The 22,529-nt window shown below is 49.7% G+C and overlaps 1 protein-coding gene across 1 annotated transcript; it reads right to left on the reverse strand.

Annotated features, from left to right (window-relative positions):
- Positions 1-253: 253 nt before the first annotated feature.
- LOC134949362 (alpha-soluble NSF attachment protein) lies at positions 254-22,313 on the reverse strand. Its single transcript, XM_063937884.1, has 8 exons — positions 22,260-22,313; positions 21,228-21,305; positions 20,838-20,893; positions 19,774-19,858; positions 19,479-19,583; positions 19,333-19,401; positions 2,005-2,055; positions 254-1,795 (listed from the first exon to the last, which is right to left on the reverse strand). The coding sequence occupies exons 1-8, from the start codon at positions 22,260-22,262 to the stop codon at positions 1,694-1,696; spliced, it is 549 nt and encodes a 182-aa protein (XP_063793954.1). The 5' UTR covers positions 22,263-22,313; the 3' UTR covers positions 254-1,693.
- Positions 22,314-22,529: the final 216 nt, after the last annotated feature.

Raw genomic sequence — 22,529 nt, forward strand, 5'->3', positions numbered from 1 at the left:
GACAGGCAACCCGGGAAATCGGACATGGCGCTTTCACACCGCACACTGACCCGTGCTATTTGTGCGGTGTGAAAGGGGTATAAGTGATTGCTGCTTTAAAATTCCGGCCAGACCCGCACGCAATCCCTGCTTCTCACAGGCTATTACACTAGGTCACATTCCAAATAAGCTGAAACCTAACAAGCAGATGTGCCCTCATCACCATTGAGTAAGGTACAGGTGTAAAATCCAGAGAAAGCACAGGAGCCACAGACATGTCTTATCCCTACTTTATTTATTTAACATGGCTCAACTGCGTTTCTTGCAAGATGGCTCACAAAACAAAGAAAATAACTTGCGTCTGACATAAAATGCAGATAAATACGCACATCTACTGTTTTATGCAAGATAAAGGAACAACAATTATGTAGTATGCGGATGACGCTGTTGGAGTCATCTGGCGGAGATGGGCAGATATCTCAGTTTCTCCCTTCTGACAAATCCACTTTTTCTCCTTCAAAGCCCTACGTCTCCGAGTGACACATACAGCCATCAGCTGGAGGTGCCTCACACATGCAGGGCACAATACATCATTGCTATAGTGTAAACTCCAGACTATGGGGGACATTTACTAAGCAGTGATAAGAGCGGAGAAGTGAGCCAGTGGAGAAGTTGTCCATGGCAACCAATCAGCACTGAAGTAACATCTATAATATGCATACTATAAAATGATACAGAGCTGCGGATTGGTTGATGGGACAACTTCTCCACTGACTCACTTCTCCGCTCTTATCACTGCTTGGTAAATGTCCCCCTATGTCTTTTTCCTGGACCCTGATGCTCGACAATTGTGCAGCGTGTACCAATATTTTAGAGATGTGTCGTTTCTAGCATCCCTGGATAAATAGCTTTTTTTTTTTTTTATTATTCTTCTTTTAAATCATTATTTTTAATATACTCCATAAAGGCATACAGTAATAAAATGTACAGTCACTGCTGCAGTGACCTCCAAACCATGGTCAGCTCTGGCAGTTAAATACATATAACCCCCAAATTTGGTCAAGCTGCAGGTACAGATAGCCCTAAAAGTAATATATAGTAAGTGTAAGGTAATTAGGGTTAAAGACCTCCCCCTCCCCCCAACCATGCTCCCAAAATCCATGCAAACGGTAAAACGGCTGAGCCGGTCGTCCCAAAAAGCGAGGATTGCATGAAGATACTGTCTGAGCTGTGACAGAGGAGGAAGGAACCCACCTCATACTTTGGCTGAGGAGGTTCCCAATGCTAGCTAAAAACGTGCAAGAAAGTCATGGTACCCACTGCAGTATTGTAAATCTAATCTGCAATATCACAAGAACTCCCTCAGGTCACTAAATACTTTAAACTTTTATAAGTAATCCCCATGACTACACACGGTGGTGGCAGCCATTTTGTCTACAGAAGCAATAGCTGAACCAAATGCAGCCTTAATGATGGCACAGGTTCCAAAGCAATGGAGAGGCTGCATTCCTGTGTAAAATGGCCGCCACTACTGTGTGTTGTCAGCAGGTGAACTTTAAACACAAAAAAATAATGAGAATTATAGAGGTTCTTGCGGTAAGTTAGAATTTTATGACAATAATGAAAATGGGCGTAACTGTTCCCCCATCCCACCCCTCAAAATTACTGATGCGGACTCTCGCCGGTAGGGGAAGGGGGTAACAGGATATGACCATTAGCGCAAGTCTTCCTCTTCTCCTTTGATGGTCTTCTTGATACGTAGCAGCATTGTGGTTAGCCACTGGTCCAGACGCGAGATGGAGTCAAACTCTTTTACCTATTGGGCGAGAGGTCAGGTTATGCTTTTGTGACTCCGGTCATTAAATACTTTAAATACTGAATATTCAAAAGGATTGGCAGACTGCAACTGTGTAAATTATAGCTGTATAGGTTCCAAAATATGGCATGTATATTTCACTTTTTCATCAGCAACATCTTTTAATGACTCCCTCCCCAAAGCCCCCAACCCAAAGAACGGCAACTTACTGCATCCGTGTAGTGATCCACATTTTGTTCTTCATGAGCATCAAGAAGTTTCTGTCAGTAGATAAGAGAGAGCGTTGGGCAGGTTAAACATAAAATGTCGAAATGCCAACTACAGCGGTGTTCAAACATGTCTTATCTAACCTCTTATTAATGGCAGGGTATGGATGGCACAAGATGCACCCTGTGTGCATACGTTTATAGCCCCAGTTAATGCGAACATGCAAGTAAACATAATAGAGGGGTCAGAGGCGTAGCTAGAGAGGAGGGGACCCGTGTGCAGACTCCGTGTGTGGGCCTCCTCCTCTCCCGTAGCCGTCACCGCCGCTGTTAGCGCTCTAAGCACTGAGACTCTGGCACAGTGCCAGAGTCTACAGCGCATGTGCAGAACTCCAAAAAATGGCCACCGCGCCATATTTCCGGAGTCCTGCGCATGCGCTGTAGACTCTGGCATTGTGCCAGAGTCTCTAGTGCTCATTGTTCTAGCAGCGGCAGTGCCGGCTACCAGAGAGGAGGAGGCCCACACACGGTCACCGATGGACGCTGGAAAGGCAAGTATAGAAGAAATGGGTGCAGTGTGCGCGGTGTGGGCCCCCTCTGGGACCAGGGGCCGTTTGCACCGCACCCATTATAGATACGCCACTGAGAGGGGTGGAAGTGATCCCCTGGTCTGCTGCACTTGCTTGTGAAGCGCCTCCAGACTGAGAGGATGGGGTTGTACTGTCAGATTTCATCCCCTTTCTTCATTCTCACTTTCCCTATAGCTCTCTGTGGTGCCCGATACTTTAGTCCTCACAGCCCTGTGCAGCGCCCCCTTCCTTTGTTCTCAATCTCCTCTTATGTAGGCTGCAGAATATTGCAGTTCCTGGTTCAGTTATTAGTAACCTCTGTGCGGTCTGTACTGTTCCTTTATTGACAAGAGGTATGTGACGCATTGCAGATCTTTGTTCTATGGGCCTGAATCAGATGGACGGCGTGTACAAAGCAGCCGAGTCTTTGGAAGCAGCTGCTGGGTATAAATATGCTAATGCAGCATGTGTGGAAGTAGACGCCTCCTGTCGGCTTCTGTGATCCGCTGCTGCGTCTGAATGGGCAGCATTGGATCATCTGCAAAAATATCATCCATCGGAGTAACCCTCAGGTCAGGCAGGATGGCTGGTGTGTTCACTCTGCCAGGGCCGAGATATCTGCATTGGAAGATGCAGACCCTGGCAAATAGATGCCTACAAACTGGGATGACATGCACTCATTTTGTAGTAGGGTCTCCATTGCTGCATCCCAAGTGGCCGCAGCCAGGGTCGGTCTGGCCCACAATGATAGAGGGGAAACCACCGGTGGGCCCCACTGCCTGGGGGCCCACATCCTGCTCTAGTGATCAGGTTCAGACTGTGTTTTTGAATTATACATTATACATACAGTATGTTACCTTATAATGCACAGGACTATAATGTATTCTCTACAGTGCATTGCCAATATTTATCTGGTACATTATCATGCACGCACTAGCAGTATTTATATATTTGTCAAGGGGCCCAGCCCATGCACTCACTAATGGTTAGGCAATACAATGTAGTGGCTGACCACACCCCTAAACATGGGCCCCTACCACTGCATTCCCCAGTGGGCCCTTGTTGCCCCAGTCCGACACTGGCCGCAGCATGTCAATCTCACTGATGCTTGGGGGCACTGTGAGTGATCTCAGAGCAGACCTGGGCATGTGCAAATCTCTCCCCTCCTGTGTTGTACATAAACCACCGGGTTTGCGTACAACACTGAATCGGGTTCTACCAACTCCCTCGGGCACGTAATCTAAACTGAGGCTAGTGGGATATAGAGGGGGTGGAGTCAACAAAGTGTCAGGCTCCATTCATCACCCCTCTATAACCCAGTGTAACTCCAGTGACCCCTAGTGGTTGAAGAGAAACTACTTTTTTTTTAAAATCAAATCAAATTTAAAATTAAATTAAATGTTAAGTAGCTTACTTATAGACTGTGCCGAAGACATGATAGCAACAGCTTATGTCAAACATCTCAATTTCTATCAAAGTATCAGCATTATATATAAAGTTGGAGATTAAAGGCCTGATTCTGAGTTAGGAGTAAAAACAAAAAACAACAAAAAAAACGAGTTTTATGGTAAGAACTTACCTTTGTTAAAACTCTTTTTGCGAGGTACACTGGGCTCCACAAGTCTGGACAATGGAGTGTAGAGTAGGATCTTGATCCGAGGCACCAACAGACTCAAAAGCTTTGACTGTTCCCAGAATGCACAGCGCCGCCTCCTATATCACCCCGCCTCCCAGCACAGGAGCTCCGTTTTAGTTAACCAGCCCAATGCAGTAGCAGGAAAAGAGACGACAACGGTTAGTAGCCACATACACCACACTCTCACGACAAGAGAAGTGTCAGCGGCTAATGCCATATCAACCCAAAGAAGCTAAGTGCGTCAGGGTGGGCGCCTTGTGGAGCCCAGTGTACCTCGCAGAAAGTTTTAACAAAGGTAAGTTCTTACCATAAAACTAGTTTTCTGCTGCGGGGTACACTGGGCTCCACAAGTCTGGACAATGAGGATGTCCTAAAGCAGTTCCTTATGGGAGGGGACGCACTGTAGCGGGCACAAGAACCCGGCGTCCAAAGGAAGCATCCTGGGAAGCGGCAGTATCGAAGGCATAGAACCTTATGAACGTGTTCCCGGAGGACCACGTAGCCGCCTTGCACAATTGATCAAGGGTCGCACCACGGTGGGCCGCCCAAGAAGGTACAACAGACAGAGTAGAATGGGCCGTAATGTGAGCAGGAGCTGACAGACCAGCCTTCACATAAGCATGTGCAATCACCATTCTAATCCATCTGGCCAGGGTCTGCTTGTGAGCAGGCCAGCCACGTTTGTGAAATCCAAACAAAACAAAGAGAGAATCCGATTTTCGAATAGAAGCAGTTCTCTTCACATAGATACGGAGAGAGCCCGTACCACATCCATAGACCGCTCTTTGGGAGACAAATCAGGAGAGACAAAGGCTGGAATCACAATCTCCTGATTAAGGTGGAACGAAGAAACCACCTTAGGTAAATATCCGGGACGAGTCCTAAGAACCGCCCGGTCACGGTGAAAAATCAGATATGGGGAACTACAAGACAAGGCACCCAGATCAGACACTCTTCTAGCAGAGGCAATAGCCAGCAAGAACACCACCTTAAGAGAAAGCCACTTAAGGTCAGCTGAACCAAGAGGTTCAAATGGAGGCTCCTGCAACGCCTCCAAAACCACTGACAAGTCCCAAGGAGCCACAGGCTGGACATAGGGAGGTTGGTACGCAACACACCCTGAGTGAAAGTATGAACATCAGGTAAAGTCAGCAATATTTCTCTGAAACCACACCGACAAGGCAGAAATATGAACCTTGAGGGAGGCCAGACGCAGGCCTAAATCTAGGCCCTGCTGCAGAAAAGCCAAAAGTTTGGCTGTACTAAACTCGGAAGTGTCATAATTGTTAGATGCGCACAAAACAAAGTATGAATGCCAGACCCTATGGTAAATCCGAGCAGAAGCCGGTTTCCGGGCCCGCAACATAGTTTTAATGACCTCTTCAGAAAAACCCTTAGCCCTCAAGACGGAAGCTTCAAGAGCCACGCCGTCAAAGCTAGCCGGGCTAGGTCCTGGTAGACACAAGGGCCCTGAACGAGGAGGTCTGGGCGTTGTGGAAGTAGAAGTGGATGCTCTGACGATAGGCCTTACAGGTCTGAGAACCAGTGCCGTCTGGGCCATGCCGGAGCTATGAGAGGCAGAGTTCCTCTTTCTTGCTTGAACTTCCGAATTACCCTGGGCAGGAGTGACACCGGAGGGAACACGTACGGCAGCCGAAACCTCCACGGCACCGCCAGTGCATCCACGAATGCTGCTTGAGGATCCCTTGTCCTTGCTCCGAAGACCGGAACCTCGTGATTGTGTCGAGACGCCATCAGATCCACATCTGGAAGACCCCACCTTTCCACGAGGAGTTGAAACACATCTGGATGGAGGCCCCACTCGCCGGCTTGCACATCCTGACGACTGAGAAAGTCCGCTTCCCAATTCAGGACTCCCGGAATGAATATTGCCGATATTGCCGGTAGATGGCGTTCTGCCCACTGTAGAATCCGTGAGGCTTCCTTCATTGCCAAATGGCTTCGAGTGCCGCCTTGATGATTTATGTAAGCCACTGTGGTGGCGTTGTCCGACTGTACTTGAACAGGACGGTTCTGAATTAAATGCTGGGCTAGGTTCAACGCATTGAAGACCGCCCGCAACTCCAGAATGTTGATCGAGAGGAGAGATTCCTCCTTGGTCCACCGACCCTGTAAGGAGTGCTGCTCCAGCAACGCGCCCCAACCTCTTAGACTGGCATCTGTTGTCAACAGGACCCAGTTGGATATCCGGAAAGGACGGCACCTGCACAATTGTTGGTCCTGGAGCCACCAGAGCAGTGACAGACGGACCTCCGGAGTCAATGAGATCATTTGAGACCTGATACGGTGAGGCAGGCCATCCCACTTGGCTAGAATCAGCTTCTGGAGGGGGCGAGAATGGAATTGAGCATACTCCACCATGTCGAATGCTGACACCATGAGGCCCAGCACCTGCATCGCCGAATGTATCGACACTTGCGGACGAGAAAGGAAGCAACGAATCCTGTCCTGAAGCTTCAGGACTTTCTCCTGTGACAAGAACAACCTCTGGTTGTGAGTGTCCAACAGCGCTCCCAGGTGCACCATGCTCTGAGCAGGGACCAGGGAGGATTTCTTCCAGTTGATGAGCCACCTGTGGGCTTGTAGAAACCGGATCGTCATATCCAGATGACACAGGAGAAGATCTGAGGAATTTGCCAGGATTAACAAGTCGTCCAGATACGGTAGTATCCTGACCCCTTGACGGCGGAGTACCACCGTCATCACCGCCATAACTTTGGTGAAGACTCGCGGAGCCGTTGTTAAACCAAAAGGTAACGCCCGAAACTGGTAATGTAGGTTGCCAATAGCGAACCTCAGGTATTGTTGATGTGACACTGCTATAGGAATTTGCAGGTAAGCATCCTGTATGTCCAGGGAGACCATGTAGTCCCCAGGTTCCAAGGCCAGAACTATAGAGCGAAGGGTTTCCATACGGAACTTGGAAACCTTCACAAACCTGTTCAGTGCCTTGAGGTTGAGAATGGGTCGGGAGGACCCATTCGGTTTTGGGACTAGAAACAGCGGAGAATAGTACCCCCGGCCCCTCTGAGCAAGAGGCACCTGTACTACGACTCCTGTATCCAGGAGGGTCTGTACCACCGAATGCAGAGTGTTTGCCTTTGTCTGGTCCGACGGGACGTCTGTCTGGCAAACTCGATGAGGGGGTCGTTTTTTTGAAGGCTATGGCGTAACCTTGAGTGACGACTTCCCGTACCCAGGCATCTGAAGTGGTCTTCAACCATTCCTGGGTATACCCTAGAAGCCGGCCCCCCACCCTGGGATACCCCAGGGGGAGACCCGCCCCGTCATGCGGCAGGCTTATCGGTCTTGGCAGCTGGCTGACGGGCAGCCCAGGCTCTTTTGGGCTTCGGCTTACCAGGTTTGGAAGTGCGGGCCTGCTTATGGTAAGCCTGACCTTTTGCTTTACCTGAAGGACGAAAGGGGCAAAAGGACGTGCCTTTGGCCTTCAACACAGAAGGAGCTGTATTAGGCAGACAGGCAGTTTTGGCAGTAGCCAAGTCAGCCACTATCTAATTTAAGTCCTCCCCAAACAGAATATCTCCCTTGAAAGGGAGTACCTCCAGGGTTTTTCTAGATCCACAGACCAGGATCTCAGCCACAATATCCTGCGAGCCAGGACTGACGTAGTAGAGGCCTTGGCTGCTAGTATACCGGCATCAGAAGCCGCCTCTTTAATATATCGAGAAGCTGTGACAATATATGACAAGCATTGTCTAGCATGGTCAGAGGAGATTTCAGCTTCTAGCTCCAAGGCCCATGCTTCAATAGCCTCTGCAGCCCATGTAGCTGCAGTAGTGGGCCTTTGTGCAGCACCCGTGAGGGTGTAAATCGCTTTCAGACAACCCTCTACACGTTTATCCGTAGGCTCTTTTAGAGACGTGACGGTAGTGACAGGTAGAGCTGAGGAAACCACCATCCTAGCCACATGCGAGCCTACTGGAGGAGGCGTTTCCCAATTCTTAGACAGCTCTGGCGCGAGGGGATAGCGAGCTAGCATCTTCTTTTGAGACACAAACTTCGTACCCGGGTTTTCCGAGGGTTCCTGACGTATATCCACTAGGTGATCAGAGTGAGGTAAAACCTGTTTAACCACCTTCTGACGCTTGAACCTATCTGGTTTCTTAGGAGGAACGGATGGCTCAGGATCATCCGTAATCTGCAGAATTAACTTAATAGCCTCCAAAAGATCAGGAACATCCACATGTGAACTACCCTCCCCATCAGCCGTATCGGAGTCAGAACCTGTGGGGTCAGTGTATGTGCCGTCTTCATCAGACGAGGTGTCAGTGACAGCAGTGGATTGTGAGGAGACAAGCGCTCGCTTAGAGGACCTCTTGGACTTAGGCGAGCGTTGGTCAGACTTTTTAGTAGTCAAGGACTGGTTCAACTTCTTTAATTGAGCAGATAAATCATCCGCCCACGGCGGGTTAGCTGCAGGGACCACATTCGGTTGTACCGGCATTGGGGGTCCCATAGGGGGTGTTAGTTTGTGAACTAGCGTATGCAGAAGAGTGGAAAAAGCAGCCCACGGAGGGTCAGTATGTGCCTCCGTTGCCACAGTCCCACTGGGGGGCAAAGAGTCCCCAGAACCAGAGCCCACAGCTGCTATATTCTCCTCATATGGGTCTGTGGCTGCAGCAACCCCAGCAGTGTGTTCAGCCCCAGAACCGTTACCCTCAGAAGCAGACATGATATAACTTGCAGTATCAGGTAACACAGTACAATTATTAGCAGCACTAGATCTCTAAACCCAAACCCCTGCGCAGTATAGTCGGCACCAGCAGAGATAAAGGAGAGATATGGTGACAAAATCACAGAGAAAAATACGTAATACAGTATATCTTTGTGAAAATCCTATATTAAATAACACCTGACGCACCAAACCCCCTCAGGTTATAGAATATAGGGATAGCAAGTTGAGTGAAAGACACGAAATGGACACCACTCAGCTATCATATGCACACACAGAAAGTCACAGTTTGTACAATGCAGAGGTTATTAATGACAATAATACTGCACTGGACTAGCTTGTATAGCTAAATAGTCAAGAGATAACAGTACACAGTAAGAACTGGATGTATATCACAGGGTAATTGTACTATAAACCCCTGACTAAGTGCACTCTTTCTTAACTATCACTGACTAAAAAGCAGGTAGAATACTTAAGTGTCCTGTAAAGGCACAGCGCTGACAACCAGGCGGCTTTACATAGGAGGATTTGCCCAAGCAGTCCCAGGAACAGTGAGCTGAGGATTAATGGCGCCGCAGACACTGACCGGGAGTGAGGAAAAGACAGAGATGCAGCTCCAGGGCGGGAACACTTGCTAGAAATGGCGCCCTGGGGCTGGGGGAGGGGCTTCAGGTCTAAGCCTTATCCCCCTTGCTGGCAAAACCACCGGGTACTGTGGGCGATATTAAAAATAAGAATTTACTCACCGGTAATTCTATTTCTCGTAGTCCGTAGTGGATGCTGGGGACTCCGTAAGGACCATGGGGAATAGACGGGCTCCGCAGGAGACTGGGCACTCTAAAAGAAAGATTAGGTACTATCTGGTGTGCACTGGCTCCTCCCTCTATGCCCCTCCTCCAGACCTCAGTTAGGGAAACTGTGCCCGGAAGAGCTGACACTACAAGGAAAGGATTTGGAATCCAGGGTAAGACTCATACCAGCCACACCAATCACACCGTATAACTTGTGATAACCATACCCAGTTAACAGTATGAACAACAACTGAGCCTCAATCAACGGATGGCTCATAACAATAACCCTTTAGTAAGCAATAACTCTATACACGTATTGCAGAAGAAGTCCGCACTTGGGACGGGCGCCCAGCATCCACTATGGACTACGAGAAATAGAATTACCGGTGAGTAAATTCTTATTTTCTCGGACGTCCTAGTGGATGCTGGGGACTCCGTAAGGACCATGGGGATTATACCAAAGCTCCCAAACGGGCGGGAGAGTGCGGACGACTCTGCAGCACCGAATGAGCAAACTCAAGGTCCTCCTCAGCCAGGGTATCAAACTTGTAGAACTTAGCAAATGTGTTTGAACCCGACCAAGTAGCAGCTCGGCAAAGCTGTAAAGCAGAGACCCCTCGGGCAGCCGCCCAAAAAGAGCCCACCTTCCTTGTGGAATGGGCTTTTACTAATTTTGGATGCGGCAATCCAGCCGCAGAGTGAGCCAGCTGAATCGTGCTACAGATCCAGCGAGCAATAGTCTGCTTCGAAGTAGGAGCGCCAACCTTGTTGGCTGCATACAGAATAAACAGCGAGTCAGACTTTCTGACTCCCGCCGTTCTGGAAACATAAATTTTCAAAGCCCGGACTACGTCCAGCAACTTGGAATCCTCCAAGTCCCTAGTAGCCGCAGGCACCACAAAAGGTTGGTTCAAATGAAACGATGATACCACCTTAGGGAGAAATTGGGGATGAGTCCTCAATTCTACCCTGTCCATATGGAAAATCAGATAGGGGCTTTTACAGGACAAAGCCGCCAATTCTGACACACGCCTAGCCGAAGCTAAGGCCAAAAGCATGACCACTTTCCACGTGAGATATTTTAGCTCCACGGTCTTAAGTGGCTCAAACCAGTGGGATTTCAGGAAATCCAACACAACGTTAAGATCCCAAGGTGCCACTGGTGGCACAAAATGAGGCTGTATATGCAGCACTCCCTTTACAAACGTCTGAACCTCAGGCAGTGAAGCCAGTTCTTTTTGAAAGAAAATGGATAGGGCAGAGATCTGAACCTTTATGGACCCTAATTTGAGGCCCATAGTCACACCTGACTGTAGGAAATGCAGAAAACGACCCAACTGGAAGTCCTCTGTAGGGGCCTTCCTGGCCTTACACCAAGCAACATATTTCCGCCATATGCGGTGATAATGCTTTGCTGTCACATCCTTCCTAGCTCTTATCAGCGTAGGAATTACTTCATCCGGTATACCCTTTTCCGCTAGGATCCGGCGTTCAACCGCCATGCCGTCAAACGCAGCCGCGGTAAGTCTTGGAACAGACAGGGCCCCTGCTGCAGCAGGTCCTGTCTGAGAGGCAGAGGCCATGGGTCCTCTGTGACCATCTCTTGAAGTTCTGGGTACTTCTTGGCCAATCCGGAACAATGAGTATTGTTCTCACTCCTCTTTTTCTTACTATTCTCAGTACCTTGTGTATGAGAGGAAGAGGAGGAAACACATATACCGACTAGAACACCCACGGAGTTACCAGTGCGTCCACAGCTATCGCCTGCGGGTCCCTTGACCTAGCGCAATATTTTTTTAGCTTTTTGTTTAGGCGGGACGCCATCATGTCCACCTGTGGCCGTTCCCACCGATTTGCAGTCTGCTCGAAGACTGCTTGATGAAGTCCCCACTCTCCCGGGTGGAGGTCGTGCCTGCTGAGGAAGTCTGCTTCCCAGTTGTCCACTCCCGGAATGAACATTGCTGACCGTGCTTGTACGTGATTCTCCGCCCAACGAAGAATCCTTGTGGCTTTCGCCATCGCCACCCTGCTTCTTGTGCCGCCCTGTCGGTTTACATGGGCGACTGCCGTGATGTTGTCTGACTGAATCAGCACTGGTTGGTCTCGAAGCAGGGGCTCCGCTTGACTCAGGGCGTTGTATATGGCCCTTAATTCCAGTATGTTTATGTGCAGACGAGTCTCCTGATTTGAACACAGCCCCTGGAAGTTTCTTCTCTGAGTGACTGCCCCCCCATCCGCGGAGGCTTGCATCCGTGGTCACCAGGACCCAGTCCTGTATGCCGAACCTGCGGCCCTCGAGAAGATGAGCACTCTGCAGCCACCACAAAAGAGACACCCTGGCCCTCGGGGACAGGGCGATCAGCCGATGCATCTGAAGATGCGATCCGGACCACTTGTCCAACAGATCCCACTGAAAGATCCTGGCATGGAACCTGCCGAAAGGAATGGCTTCGTATGACGCTACCATCTTTCCCAGGACTCGCGTGCAGTGATGCACCGACACCTGCTTTGGTTTCAGGAGATCCCTGACCATGGTCACTAACTCCTGAGCCTTCTCCTCCGGGAGAAATACCTTCTTCTGTTCTGTGTCCAGAATCATGCCCAGGAAGGGCAGACGCGTCGTAGGAATCAGCTGCGACTTTGGAATATTCAGAATCCAGCCGTGCCGTAGCAACACCTCCTGAGAGTGCGCTACGCTGACCAACAACTGCTCTCTGGACCTCGCCTTTATGAGGAGATCGTCCAAGTAAGGGATAACTAACTCCTTGCTTCCGGAGAAGTACCATCATCTCCGCCATTACCTTGGTAAAGACTCTCGGTGCCGTGGATAGACCAAACGGCAACATCTGGAATTGGTAATGACAATCCTGTACCACAAACCTGAGGTACTCCTGGTGAGGCGGATAAATGGGGACATGCAACTACGCATCCTTGATGTCCAGAGATACCATAAAATCCCCCTCTTCCAGGCTGGCAATGACCGCTCTGAGCGATTCCATTTTGAACCTGAACTTTTTCATGTAAATGTTCAAGGATTTTAAATTTAGAATGGGTCTTACCGAACCGTCCGGTTTCGGTACCACAAACAGTGTGGAATAGTAACCCCTTCCCTGCTGAAGGGGGGGGTACCATTATTATCACTTGCTGGAGGTAGAGCTTGTGAATAGCCGTCAGGATTATCTCCCTCCCCGTGGGAGAAGCTGGCAAGGCGGATTTTAGGTAACTGTGAGGGGGCGTCACTTCGAATTCCAGCTTGTATCCCTGAGATACAATTTGTATAGCCCAAGGATCCACTTGTGAGCGAACCCACTGGTTGCAGAAATTTCGGAGACGCGCCCCCACCGCTCCTGGCTCCGCCTGTGGAGTCCCAGCGTCATGCGGTGGACTTAGTGGAAGCAGGGGAGGACTTTTGTTCCTGAGAACTGGCTGCATGGTGCAGCTTCTTTCCTCTACCCCTGCCTCTGGCAAGAAAGGATGCACCTCTGACTCTCTTGCTTTTTTGAGAACGAAAGGACTGCATTTGGTAATACGGTGCTTTCTTAGGCTGTGAGGAAACCTGTGTCAAGAAAGTCGACTTTCCAGCTGTCGCTGTGGATACGAGGTCCGAGAGACCGTCCCCAAACAATTCCTCACCCTTATAAGGCAAAACCTCCATGTGTTTTTTAGAGTCGGCATCCCCTGTCCATTGCCGAGTCCATAAGACCCTCCTGGCAGAAATGGACATTGCATTTATTCGAGAGCCCAGCAGGCAAATGTCCCTCTGGGCATCCCGCATATATAAAAGACGACGTCTTTAATATGGCTAAGTGTTAGCAATACGGTATCCCTGTCCAGGGTATCCAACCCCTCTGACAGAGTATCTGTCCATGCTGCAACAGCACTGCACATCCAAGCTGAAGCAATAGCCGGTCTCAGTAGAGTACCAGAGTGTGTATACACAGACTTCAAGATACCTTCCTGCTTCCTATCCGCAGGTTCCTTTAGGGCGGCCGTATCCTGAGACGGCAGGGCCACTCTTTTAGATAAGCGCGTCAGGGCCTTGTCAACCCTAGGGGAGGATTCCCAGCGTAACCTATCCGTTGGCGGGAAAGGGTACGCCATTAGTATTCTCTTGGGAATCACCACTTTCTTATCAGGGGAAGACCACGCTTCTTCACATAACTCATTTAATTCATGTGACGGGGGAAAAGTCACTGGCTGCTTTTTCTCCCCAAACATATTTACCCTCTTGTCAGGGACAGGGTCAGCCTCTGAAATGTGTAATACATTTTTCATTGCAATAATCATGTATCGGATGGCCTTAGTCATTTTGGGCTGTAATAGTGCCTCATCCTCGTCGACGCTGGAGTCGGACTCCGTGTCGACATCTGTGTCAACCAACTGAGATAGTGGGCGTTTTTGAGACGCTGACGGCCTCTGAGGCGCCTGGGCAGGCCCGGGTTGAGAGCCCGGCTGTCCCCCGGCAGCAACATAATCAAATCTCTTATGTAATGAGTTTACATTGTCATTTAAGACCTTCCACATATCCATCCAATCAGGTGTCGGCACCGACGGGGGCGACACCACATTTATCTGCACTTGCTCCGCCTCCACGTAACCCTCCTCATCAAACATGTCGACACAGCCGTACCGACACACAGCACACACACAGGGAATGCTCTGAGGACAGGACCCCACAAGGTCTATGGGGAGACAGAGAAAGAGTATGCCAGCACACACCACAGCGCTATATACACAGGGATACACACTACCAGAAGTGAATTTTTCCCAATAGCTGCTGTATCAATACACCTTTTGCCTAAATTTATGTGCCCCCCCTCTCTTTTTACCCTCTTAGTGCCAGGAGACTGCAGGGGAGAGCCTGGGGAGCGTCCTTCCAGCGGAGCTGTGAAGAGAAATGGCGCTGGTGTGCTGAGGAAGAAGGCCCCGCCCCCTCAGCGGCAGGCTTCTGTCCCGCTGTTTCTGACTAAAAATGGCGGGGGTTTTACACATATACAGTCACAGACTGTATTATGTGTCTTTTTTATGCCAAAGGTATTCTTATTGCTGCCGAGGGCGCCCCCCCCCAGCGCCCTGCACCCTACAGTGACCGGGAGTGTGTGGTGTGCAGTGGGAGCAATGGCGCACAGCTGCGGTGCTGTGCGCTACCTTATTGAAGACAGGAGTCTTCAGCCGCCGATTTCATCACCAACTTCTGATCTTCTGGCTTTGCGAGGGGGGCGGCGGCGCGGCTCCGGGAACGGACGACCGAGGACCTTTGCCTGTGTTCGAACCCTCTGGAGCTAATGGTGTCCAGTAGCCCAAAAAGCGCAACCTAGCTGTGAACAGGTACGTTTGCGTCTCTCCCCTCGGTCCCACGTAGCAGTGAGTCTGTTGCCAGCAGATCTCACTGAAAATAAAAAACCTAACATTACTTTCTTTACTAGCAGGCTCAGGAGAGCCCACTAGGTGCATCCAGCTCTGGCCGGGCACAGATTCTAACTGAGGTCTGGAGGAGGGGCATAGAGGGAGGAGCCAGTGCACACCAGATAGTACCTAATCTTTCTTTTAGAGTGCCCAGTCTCCTGCGGAGCCAGTCTATTCCCCATGGTCCTTACGGAGTCCCCAGCATCCACTAGGACGTCAGAGAAATCGGTTTTGAGAAAACCTGACCTGCACCCATGCCCTGGTGATCTAGTGGGATCGCCTGTACTGCCACAGTGTCCACCGCCAGCGTGCGCGGCCCGCCTCCCACTGACCGCGCCGGATCACAATAAAGACCGGGTCCCGCGAGCGGGACCCACTTACCACCTCCCGAAGCGCGGCCACGTGATCCTGGAGAGCCCCAGCCGTGTGTGCCGAACGTGAAGTAAACCAGAGCCTCCGCTGTAGGTACCCGGCAACCAGGGCTCGGGAGTGTACAGCGCCGCTGGGGAGAGCTGGAGCTGCAGTAGAGAATGTCACAAGACATTTACCACCGCTGCTGCCCTGAAGTCTTCACTTTTTCTTCAGAAAAAAGCCTTTCTTAGGGCTGCATGGAGCAGCCCCTCTGTTAAGTGCCTGCTTACTGCAGCACCAACTAACAAAACTGAGCTCCTGTGCTGGGAGGCGGGGTGATATAGGAGGCGGCGCTGTGCATTCTGGGAACAGTCAAAGTTTTGAGTCTGTTGGTGCCTCGGATCAAGATCCTACTCTACACCCCATTGTCCAGACTTGTGGAGCCCAGTGTACCCCGCAGCAGAAAAGCAATTTGCACCTTGGCAAAACCATGTTGCACTGCAGGAGGGGCAGATTTATAAGGTGTACAGCTTTGGTTGGGGAGAGGGGTGGCCCTACTTTATATATACACATTTCAGTGTAAAACAAAGCTGCCCAGTATTTCTTTGCTGCATGTAAAATCATCCAGTATTCTCTCTGCATGCAAAATGTTTGTGAGACCGGCAGGATACCGATGGCGAGCTCCTGACTTTCATATCGCCAGCGAGGGGGGGGGGGGGGGGGGGGGGGGGGGGGGGGGGGAGAGCGCATGGAGGCCCCTTGCAGGCTCGCCAGAGGTTCTATTTCCATTCTATGGGTGTCGTGGACGAGTGGGAATAGTCCCTGTTGGTCGGCATGCAGACCGTCGGGCTACTCACCGGTCGGGATCCCGGCAGTCACATAACCGCATCCCTGCAAATAAAACTAAGGGGGTTATTCAGGGTATCCGTTCACATGGTCGACCATGTTATGGTCGACAGTCATTAGGTTGACCACTATTGGTCGACATTGACATGGTCGACATGGACATGTGGTCGACCTAATGACTGTCGACCATAACATGGTCGACCATTCATACCGGAACCTTCAGGGTATCCGTTTACATGGTCGACCATGTTATGGTCGACAGTCATCAGGTCGACCACTATTGGTCGACATTGACATTGTCGACACATGAAAATGGTCGACACATGCAAATGTCGACACATGCAAATGTCGACATGAGTTTTTTTACTTTTTTTTCTTTTGGGGAACTTTTCCATACTTTACGATCCACATGGACTACGATTGGAACGGTAAAGTGTGCTTCGCTTGCCATGCGAGGGGACGCGGTGCACTAATTGGGGTTCCCAGTCACTTTACGCAAAAAAGTTAAAAAAAACTCATGTCGACCTTTTCATGTCGACCATTTTCATGTGTCGACCATGTGTCCATGTCGACCATGTCAATGTCGACCAATAGTGGTCGACCTAATGACTGTCGACCATAACATGGTCGACCATTCATACCGGAACAGTTATTCAGACCTGATCGCAAGGTTTTTGCACTGCTGCGATCAGAAAGTCGCTGCCTCCAGGGGGAGTGTATTTTAGATGTGCAAGTGTGCGAACGCATGTGTAGCAGAGCTGTACAAACTAATTTTGTGCAGTCTCTGCGCAGCCCAGGACTTACTCAGCCGCTGTGAACACTTCAGCCTGTCCGGGACCGGAAATTTACGTCAGGAACCTTCCCTTCCAACGCTTGGACACACCTGCGTTTTTCTTAACACTCCCAGAAAACAGTCAGTTGCCACCGACAAACGCCCTCTTCCGGTCAATCTCCTTGCGATCGCCCGTACGTTCGGAAATTTCGCACCATCCCGTCGCTGACCGGCGATCCCCATTGCTGCGGTCCGTCGTGCCTGCGCATTGCGGTGCATATGCATGCGCAGTTCAGATCTGATCGCAGGCTGTGAGAAAACGCAGCCTAGCGATCAGGTCTGAATTACCTTCTATACCAGTGATTTTCAACCTTTTTTTTTTTACTCGCGGCTCACTGAACACTATTTTAAAATTGCCAAGGCACTCCATCAGTTCCCCACAGAAAAAAACAAAACAAAAAACACACATTGGCCCTCACAGAAAAAAAATAATAATCACACATACATTGTTTTTTTTTTGTGTGTGTAGGCCAATCGCATTTCTCCCCACATGAATCATGTTGCTCCCCACATGAACTCACATTGTTCCCCCCATAAATCCTATTGCGCCATAAAGGAGTAATAACATAACAAATATTAGCCCCTACCGGTCAGCTGTCGTCCTCCTCCCTGTCCCTCAGTGGTGGGGGGTTGTTCATAGTGGAGTGCTGCGAATACTAAGCAGTGGGCTGTCGGGCAGGTGTGGATGTGGTTAGGCAGGGAAAGCAGTGGATGCAGGTGGGAACTGGAAGATGTGTATACAGGCGGGTGGGCTGGCTGGGTGGTGAGACGCGGCGGGCGTGACCTATAATATCACACCGCCATGTCTTCAAGGCATAGGTCACGGCCAGAGCATGACTGATCCTCTAAGAAGAGCCCGGGCCAACAGTTCCCTCTGAAGGTGCAGGAAGCTGCTCTAGCTCCGCAGCACACTTTGCAACTGGTCGCGGCACACTAGTGTGCCACGGCACACTGGTTGAAAAAGCCTGCTCTATAGGGTATATTCAATTGAAGTCGAAAGCTGCAGTCTGTCGAAAAGACGTCAGTTTTCGACTTTTTAAGGTCGAATCGGGATTCGAACTACTCAATATAACAAAAAAAATTTCAACAAGTCTATGAATTCGACTTGTCGAAAAAGCATGCCGATCCACATGCTTGTGTCGAAAACCTAAAGGTTTTGGCCCCCTTTTCGACCATCTCCGTTCGACTTTTAAAAAAGTTGAATGAGATAGGGACAGCAGCGCCGGAGACGGGGAGAGCCGAGGCGGGGACGGGGTGAGCAGCGCTGGAGGACAGCCGCCGCTCACAGCAGCGTCCCCCCGGCTCCAGCAAGCGAGACCTCGCTTGCTGGAGCCGAGTGGACGTTGCCGTGAGCGGCGGCTGTGACGGGGGACGGAGTGGCAGCTGTGACAGGGGGGACAGAGCGGCGGCTGTGAGACAGGAGGGACGGGGGAGAGCTGCGCTACAGCCGCGGCTATATAGCGGCTGCTGTAGCGCTGCTCTCCCCCCCCAGCATCTCAATTCGACTTTTGTAAAAGTCGAATTGAGATGTCCATTGAACAGGCCAGGTCGGATCCGATTGAATATACCCTTAAATGTATTTGCATCCCTTGTATTGGAACATGGTTTGATCCAGAAGCAAATTACTCCTAACAATTTTCTAACTCTGAATTAGGCCCTAAGGTGGTAATTCAGATCTGATCGCTGCTGTGCATTTTTCATCGCCGGTCAGCGTCGGGATGGTGCGAAGGATCCATTCGCACGGGCGTACGCCAGGTGATTGACAGGTGGAGGCCGTTTGTGGGTGGCAACTGACCGTTTACAGGGAGTGTACAGAAAAACTCAGCCGTGTACAAGCGTTTTGAGGGAGGGTGTCTGACGTCAGCTCCGTCCCCGATCGGCAGGATTCAGTCGCACTGGATAAGTCAGTCCTGGGCAGCGCACAGACTGCACAAACTGATTTTTAGCAGCTCTGGTAACACACAGGAACGCACACTTGCACAGTGAAAGTACACTCCCCCTGGAGGCGGCGACTATCTGATCGCAGGATAGCAAATAACGCAGCCCAGTGATCAGATCTGAATTAGGGCCTACGTTTCCTAAGCTTATCAGCATGTCCGGTGTGATGGATGCCCTACAGAGGTGAAATGTTTCTTATCAGCATGTCCGGTGTGATGGATGCCCTACAGAGGTGAAATGTTTCTTACCTTCACTAGTTTACACTCCCTGGACTCGGAGAAAGCTGGGAACATCTCCTCATATTTCTGGACTGCCAGCTGCCATAGAAACACACAAATCAGTACTTCAGACAGGTGGCTTTTTATGCAATGTAATGTCTACCCATGTCGTTTACCTTGGCATTGTACATGTCGATGCAGAAGTGGCAGAGGGCAGCTTTGAAGAAATAATCTTTGGCACTATACTTGAGCAGGGGGCTGTCCATTGCGTTGGTACCAACCTAACATATACACAGGAGGATACACTGAGCGAACAGACATGTACACAGATAAGAGGCGTTGTTATATAGTCCTTCTGGCCTACAGGATTGGCATCCCTCCCCTGACGAACCCCAGCTATCTGGAAGAATCAGATGCCCCTTCCACCCATGCGGGCGGACCTTACAGGGGGTTACAAACTCAAGGCTCTACCTGTTCGTAGATTTCTACAGCTTTGGCATACTGCTCCAGCTGGGAGGCATAGGTGGCCACTTTCAGCAGACATTTGTTGGCAGAACTAGAAAAGAAACAGAGGAGGAAATTACATATTAGCTCTCTTAGCCTCTACCTACCTGTGATGGGAGGCTATTCCACTTATCCACTACCCTCCCCCTCCAGACTCACTGCATGTCCTCGTGTTCTAATACTTCTCTTGAAGAAGGTTTCCCTCCTGGACTGTTAAAACCCTTGATATATTTAAAAGTTTCTATTCTGTCCTCCCTTTTCGTTCTCTGCTCCAAACTATACATGTAAAGATGTTTTAGCCTTTCCGGGTACGTTTTGTGATGTAGGCCATGCACCATTTTAGTTGCCCTTCTTTGTACAGTCTCTAATGTACAGTATGTATAGCTTTCAGGAGATATGGCCTCCAGAACTGGATACAGTATTCTAGGTGTGGCCATACCAATGGCCTTGTAGCATTATTACTTCTTTCTTTCTGCTGCTGCGGATTCCTCTCCCTATGCAACCAAGCATCTGACCTGCCTTTTTGCATTGCTTTTGCTAGATAAAATGCTCCATACTATTCTCTGGTGAGAAAAAAAACAATTTAGGTATTAAGACGCTCCATAGGAAGTCAAATATGTAACTGGAGCACAATACGCAGATCTCACAGACCCAAGTATCACCCTGCAGACTGTAATTACATGATAAGGCATAATAGAGAGAACATCGGGGGTAATTCCAAGTTGATCGCAGCAGAAATTTTTTTAGCAGTTGGGCAAAACCATGTGCACTGCAGGGGGGGGGGGGGCAGATATAACATGTGCAGAGAGAGTTAGATTTGGGTGGGTTATTTTGTTTCTGTGCAGGGTAAATACTGGCTGCTTTATTTTTACACTGCAACTTAGATTGCAGATTGAACACACCACACCCAAATCTAACTCTCTCTGCACATGTTATATCTGCCCCCCCTGCAGTGCACATGGTTTTGCCCAACTGCTAACAAAGTTCCTGCTGCGATCAACTCAGAATTACCCCCCATCCCTGGCAGGTACCTGTTAGACTCCTCCCCTTTGTAGTAATCTGCTGCCTGCTCATAGTGGGCTATTGCCTGTGGGAAAAACACAGAAACAACTAGATGTCAGAATTATTATTATTCATCCCACAGAGAACCTTAAAACAGCTCCATAACCTTTGCACAATACACATTACAGAGCAGCAGACGCGCGGGGAAGCATGATGCAGCAGGGCTCTGGATGTCCGACAGCCAGCTGCTGTTACTATGATGTCAAACAGAAAGGAATTAATTTGGTTCCAGTTAAGGTCCACAAAGTGCTGTTGGGATGCCTTCACTCTTCGCCACCACCATTGCCAGTTTCCCCATGCACCCCATAAAGTTATGCAGCAAAATGTGGACACTCTTATTGCGAAGCGAGGTTACACACCTTCTCTATGTCTACCAGCTCGGACTCGTAGATCTCAGCTATGGATATGTGGTGCTTGGCTGCGATGGTGAATCTTCCCTGTACAACAAAGAAACATTGGATTAAAATTAAAAACCTCGATTTCCACACACCCTACCTCCCGCCCGCTTCCCTCTGCCAATGACCGCCGCCTCCCCACCTTCAGGATTTCTCCTGCATTGCCCTTCCCCACATGTCCAGTTAGACTGACACCCGACCTTATAACACTGCTATTCACGCAAGCCTGCCACCGCTCCTCCTAACTCTTCAGCCTCGGCATTTGCGCATGTGAAAATGCCTAAATATTCCTACAGTACACGCGCTATACAGAGTGTAGGCACAAAGGCACTGCTGCGATCGAGACGGACGGAATCGGAAATGCATTGGAAACCTGATGGGCATTAGGACCCGATTTAGAGCTGACAAATAAAAAAAAAGGAGCTACGTGATGGGCGTTTCTGTACGCGACAGGGAGGTGGCTTAGCGCATGCACTGAGATGGTTTCTCTTGCTATGTTGGTGTTGGCAAAAGTACTTTGGTAGTGGTAGAGAGAGACTCAACCTGCTCACATAGGCCTTTCTCAATGAAACTGAATCCGCCATAGGGTGTGGTGCATGTGCAATTACAGATTCTACGGGCGCTGACAGGAGCAGCTCAGTCCATGTAGAGTCGGACACACAGATGTACACCAGGGAAGGTCTAGGTCGCACCATTTGCATAAAGGATGGGCGACAGCCAATAGATGCAGCCACAGATCCGCCCACCGCTGAGTCAGAACCAATAATGCTTGAGCGTGTAAGTACAGCTGTCTGCTCAGGAATAATGTATTCGCGTTATCCTCTCTGTAGAGACGCCCATTGCAATGGAGTTACAATTTGCTGAGTGCACAGACTGCCCTTTTAGCAGCTTCTCAATAGAACTCCTATAATAAATCATCTCGGCTGCATAAATGGATACTTATAGCATGGAGCAATGCCACAAGTACTAGACGACAAGGAATGATGGATGATTCACCATGTCGGTGTAGATCTCTATGGCTCGGAGAAGACAGTTGATGGCCTCTGCAAAACAAAGATATTTACAATGTGACAGGAAGTATCAGCTACTGCCCGATATCAGCAATCAGATATAATCTCCACACACTTCCTTGCTGTCCGGTGCATTGTAAGAGACAGAGAACATGCCTACCTCTAATTATACTTTTTCTGTGTTACCCGGCCACAAGAATAAATATCAGAGCTGCATTACTTATATTATACACAGGGGCCATATTGTGGTAAAGTT

The sequence above is a fragment of the Pseudophryne corroboree genome, chromosome 8, assembly GCF_028390025.1.
Source record: "Pseudophryne corroboree isolate aPseCor3 chromosome 8, aPseCor3.hap2, whole genome shotgun sequence".
Taxonomy (NCBI): domain Eukaryota; kingdom Metazoa; phylum Chordata; class Amphibia; order Anura; family Myobatrachidae; genus Pseudophryne; species Pseudophryne corroboree.

What these genes read in the sequence shown, in the direction of transcription:
- LOC134949362 (XM_063937884.1), bottom strand. An exon ending in CTGTAGAAATCTACGAACAG is followed by an intron (nt 19,584 to 19,773) that starts GTAGAGCCTTGA and finishes TGTATATGTTAG; the next exon opens with GTTGGTACCAACGCAATGGA. An exon ending in TCGACATGTACAATGCCAAG is followed by an intron (nt 19,402 to 19,478) that starts GTAAACGACATG and finishes TTTCTATGGCAG; the next exon opens with CTGGCAGTCCAGAAATATGA.